Source organism: Pterocles gutturalis, unplaced genomic scaffold (assembly GCF_000699245.1).
Source record: "Pterocles gutturalis isolate BGI_N339 unplaced genomic scaffold, ASM69924v1 scaffold15615, whole genome shotgun sequence".
Taxonomy (NCBI): Eukaryota; Metazoa; Chordata; class Aves; order Pterocliformes; family Pteroclidae; genus Pterocles; species Pterocles gutturalis.
Genome location: NW_010143688.1, coordinates 34,708 through 39,206, shown reverse-complemented (window position 1 = coordinate 39,206; position 4,499 = coordinate 34,708). Strand labels below are relative to the sequence as shown.

The 4,499-nt window shown below is 46.6% G+C and overlaps 1 protein-coding gene across 1 annotated transcript in view; it reads left to right on the top strand.

The window, feature by feature from the left end:
* Positions 1-3,696: 3,696 nt before the first annotated feature.
* SSH2 (slingshot protein phosphatase 2) overlaps positions 3,697-4,499 on the top strand; it is a gene marked incomplete at its 5' end in the record, with an annotated part of 31,212 nt that continues 30,409 nt past the window's right edge. Inside the window, one exon of the mRNA XM_010084833.1 lies at positions 3,697-3,800. Within this exon, the coding sequence (XP_010083135.1) occupies positions 3,697-3,800 (104 nt within the window). The remainder of the gene's footprint in view (positions 3,801-4,499) is intronic.

Below are 4,499 nucleotides of genomic sequence, written 5' to 3'. Positions count from 1 at the left end.
TTTGATGATGTGCCTTGTGCAATTTCTATAAAATCTTTTTCTGCCTGGCAGAAAAATTGGTACAAGTGAAATTTCAGTAGGAGTTGCTTAAGTCTTCCGCTTATGTTGGTTCTCTTCCCAGTGAGCAGTGAATTACAAACAGCACATTGCTCGTGGCCTTGAGGTTGCTACTTCCTTCAGAGGTGAAGGGGCTGAACATGGAACAGAAGCGCTTTTTTTTTTTCCCCCCACAGCTGTACTGCTGAGGTTTGCTTGTAGCTTTAATAACTTTTTCATAGATATGTCCCTAGTAAGCCTTCTCCAGAAGAAAGCCAGTGTACAGTACAGAGGACTGATGACAAGCCTGGTGTGCTGATAAAATACATCTTGGCTTTGTTACCTCTACCAAGTTGGCTCCCTGTCCTCTGCTCTCCTGGGCTCAACTTCTCCCCTAACCACGTTTTTTGTCTTTTAATGCCTGGTTCATTTCCAGGAGATTGTTTCAAAGAGCATTGAGACTCCAGTAGGCTCTGGCAAACCAGATCTTACGGAGTAGTTCAAAGCCCTGATGATGCTTTTGGGAAAGATCTTGGCTGGGGCTGTCCAGGCGGGATGGACCCAAATGCAGCAGCCAGCCTTGGGCGGTTCAGGGGACGGCAGGGCAGCGATGGGTTTTTCTTGTCCCTGTAGTGCATCACAGGCACCAAAATCAGCATCTCCCAACAGAAATAACATTAAGCTTCACTGGTAGTTATCATTACAGCTGTTTGGACTTTCCTGTCAACTTCTTGCCTTTCCTCCCAAGACTTTCTTTACTGCTGGAATCTCAGAGCAGGGGTTTGGCTGTGTGTTGCCGTATTCAGGTTTTTTTGCTGGGTGCTGTGCTGGGTACTGATGAGTTGTGTGTCTGGTGTTAGGACTTCGCAGCAGATGATGCTGAGAGCGCCGATAGCGTGCCATGCCCCCGTCCCCAGAGCTGGAACTGGCAGAAGAACGAGGCTCTGGTCTCCGATGATCTGCTCTTTTCCCAGCGGAGCTGATGGCCGTCTCCCGCACTCGCTCCTGCCCGGCGGGAGGTGTTGCCCTCCCTGCCCGACCTCCCTGCCCTGCCAGAGCGATCTGCTGCACCACATTCCTCACTGTTCCCACCCTCCCTTTCCCCAACCTCACCAAGTCAAACTTGCTGCTTGTGGTTGATGGTCCGAAACAAGGCTGTCGGTGGCCTCCTGCAAGGACGTACCTGGTGGGGTCTCTGCCCACGTTTCTTTTCCAGGCAGTGGCTGACAGCTGAGTGCTGTTGCTGAGAGAAAGTGGTAGAACTGGGAAGATTTTTAACCTCCCAGCCCTCTAGCTACATGCTGCTCTATCCACTAAAAGTAGTTGCTAATTCAGCCTTCTGGGGAAACCTCAGGCGCAGGCTAAAGGATTGCTAATGTTAGTTGTTGGCTTTGCTGATAACATTAACTATGTGAAAACTGGCTGGGACTGCTGAATTCTTTCTCCTCCTGCATGGCCTGAAATTCGTTTGCCTCTGTGGTGAGATTGTACAAGGGAGGAGGGGAAGGAGAGAATGTCTTTTCAGTCCATGCATTGCTGTCTTGTCTCTTGAAGAGGTTCAGCACGGGGCGTGCTCTCCTGCCCCGCTCCTGTTGCGGGTGTTGGTCTGAAAGCAGAAGTGTGCGGCTCCGGGACACAGGGCACTGCTGAATCCGAACGAGTTCAAGCTAAGTGAGGGAGAATGACTTTTTTTTTAATTACTAGTAATTTTTTTTTAAGTTAGTGGCTCCTGGATAACTCAGTGTTTCTTCAGGCTTTAAGAAACTTTGTAGCTTGAGGGCTTTCAGAAGATCTGTTTTGTCACCAAAAGCTAGAAAGACTTGATCACAATTTTTTATGTGAAAACTGTCCAAGGAAATGTCTGTGTTCAATATGTCCAATGAATTTAAATTTTGTTTTGTTTTAAACTTTAGCATAGGTAAAGATCTCTGATCCATTTTCATTTGGGATGAGTGATTTTTGCCTTTTTGAAACTGTGATTTTATTGAAACATCCAGTGCATGTTTGATATCTGGTTTAATTTTAGAAAATAGTCCTGGGAGAAACTTTGTCAGTCAGGAGGAGTGCTGAGGTTCTGACGGACGGCGCATGGCACTGGGATGTGCTGCAGGCTTAGAAAAGACGGTCAGAGTGTGTGCATCTGCTGTGCTGGAGCTCAGAAAAATCGATTTTTTCATATCCCCACCAGCAAAATGGAGAGGTGCCCAGAAATGTCCTTGGGGTTAGGGGAAGATCCCACCTTGACACAAGCTGAGGGTTAGGGTTTGTGGGAGTGCAGTCGGTAAAGCCTGTTGCTAAAGCAGCCAACCTCAAATCATGAAACTAGATCACAGGCGCGTGCCGTGCTGTCTCCTGGTTTTTGGTCACATTTGATTTCTCAATGATAATGATGTCTTCAGTCGTGCTTAGGTGTGTGTCTGCTTTGGAGGAGCCGCTGGACCGTGTCCCTGGAGAGGGGCTGCCGGCAGTGGTTCCTCTGCTTGTTCTGCAGAGCAGCGGCAGCCGGGAAGGGCGCTGTCCTGGCACGTTCCAGTGTTCACCTGCGTTTTGTAACGTGGAATTTCTTCAAGCATATAGCGGGGTTTTTTACTACTCCCAATCCTTGACTCTTAAAGGAAGGGAATAAATAATTAGCTTTGGTGTTTGTTTAGGCAGGGAAAGGAACTAAGAAGTTTCTAGTCTCTTGTTCAGCTGAAGAGAACAAGCCAACGTCTTTTTCAAGGCAAGGAGCTGCTGGGGTGCACGATGCCAGGGACTCTCCCATCCTGTCTTATCATAGTCATCATCCATCCTGTTGACTGTGGATTTGTTTCTGGCTTTCTTCAAAGCCTGTATGAGTATCTTATCAATTCTGAGAAAAGCAGGAACCCTGAACTATGCAACAGGATGGCTTAATTGCAAAATCTGTAGTGTGTCTGGCTTTTTCCATGAGCCACAGCATCTCTAAGAAAACTACTGGAAGTTGTGCTTAAAATGTCAGCAGTTCTGCAGAACTCGAGAACTCTTTATTGCCTCTTTCCACAAACCTTGCTCCTTGTATGTCTTAAGAAGGGACAAAATCAAGGCAGTAAGTGATGTCTGAATTCAACAGCATTACGGTTTTGCTTTTAATTTATCAGTCTGAGTTACTTATCATACAACTCATAGACAGTTTAATGGTCTCTTAATCTGTTATGTACACTGATTTTCTTTTGGCTAACTGCTGAAGGGAGACATTTGTTTCTGCAGGGCATCAGCTGTGTCTGAACCACAAAGCACGGGGTTAACAGAATCCGTAATTATAGAGATGCGTGGGCTTGCTGTATGAATCGTCATTGAGAAATGTGGATCTCTCATCTTGACTTTCAAATTTCAAATATTGCCATAGGGTAATCCCCTCTGCCTGCTCAGGTTCCACCTCTGAAGGCAGAGTGGCACCAGGCGTATGTTCTGCTTCTCGGTGTTTCTCTGTTCACGGTGTTCTCAGTGATGCTTTGAATGTTTGCAGTACTTATGGACCGGGGGGAGTTCTTTACCAACAAAATAATTCAGTCTAAATCTCTCCCTTGGAAAAGATCAGAGCATGCATTCAATGCCTTGAACCACTCTTGTTCATTGCTTTTCTCCTTTTAAAGACAGTACAGAGTTTTCCTTATTCACTGTTTGTCTCTCCCCTTGCAGCATCAGCGAAAGCTTCCTCACTGTGAAAGGGGCAGCTCTGTTCCTGCCGCGAGGAAACGGGTCCTCTGCTCCCCGGATCAGCCACAGGCGCAACAAGCATGCAGGTAATGTGCTGCGTCCACGGCTCAGGCTTGTCTGCTCGCTCTTGTTTCCAGAGTTCATTGTCACCAGGTGACACACATTTCTGTTTGCACCAGCTGTGTATTAACGCTCAACCTGCCAGTCTCACGGCTGGGATATTTAATGCTGATAGGAAGAAAAAAAAAGTTTCAGTACTCTCTTGTTTATCCTGCACAATCAAACAGATGAGTGACATCAGGGCAGCACTCATGACATCACAGAGAGTTGAGAGTAATTGCCCCCCAAAGTATCATCCTGTGATTTTTGTATGAGAGAGAGGTTGGAGGATTGCAGTCAAAACCTTCCCGCATTGCACTGGGAAGCCTGAGGTTCTGATACGGGGTGAGTAATCGTCCTTCCCGGTCTGAAAGTAACCGGTTATGATGGAAAAAAGGGAGGAGACTTACCTGTACGCGGTGGTGAAGAAACCTCTGAGCAAAGCCCGTGTGACTTTTCAGATGTGTGAGCAGAGTGAATAATACGGAGTCAGTCATAATTCCGCGCCCTTTATCCGCTGAAAGCCTGGTTTGTTTTTTTGCTTTGACTCTCTGTTTGAAAAGTCAGTCTGAATAATGAAACGCAAACATTTCAGGGTAGGTTGTTTTTCATTGTGTGTATGGTGCTTATTCACCGATGGTGTTTTACAGGGATCAGATAATGTAGGGTTTTTCCCTTCCATTAAA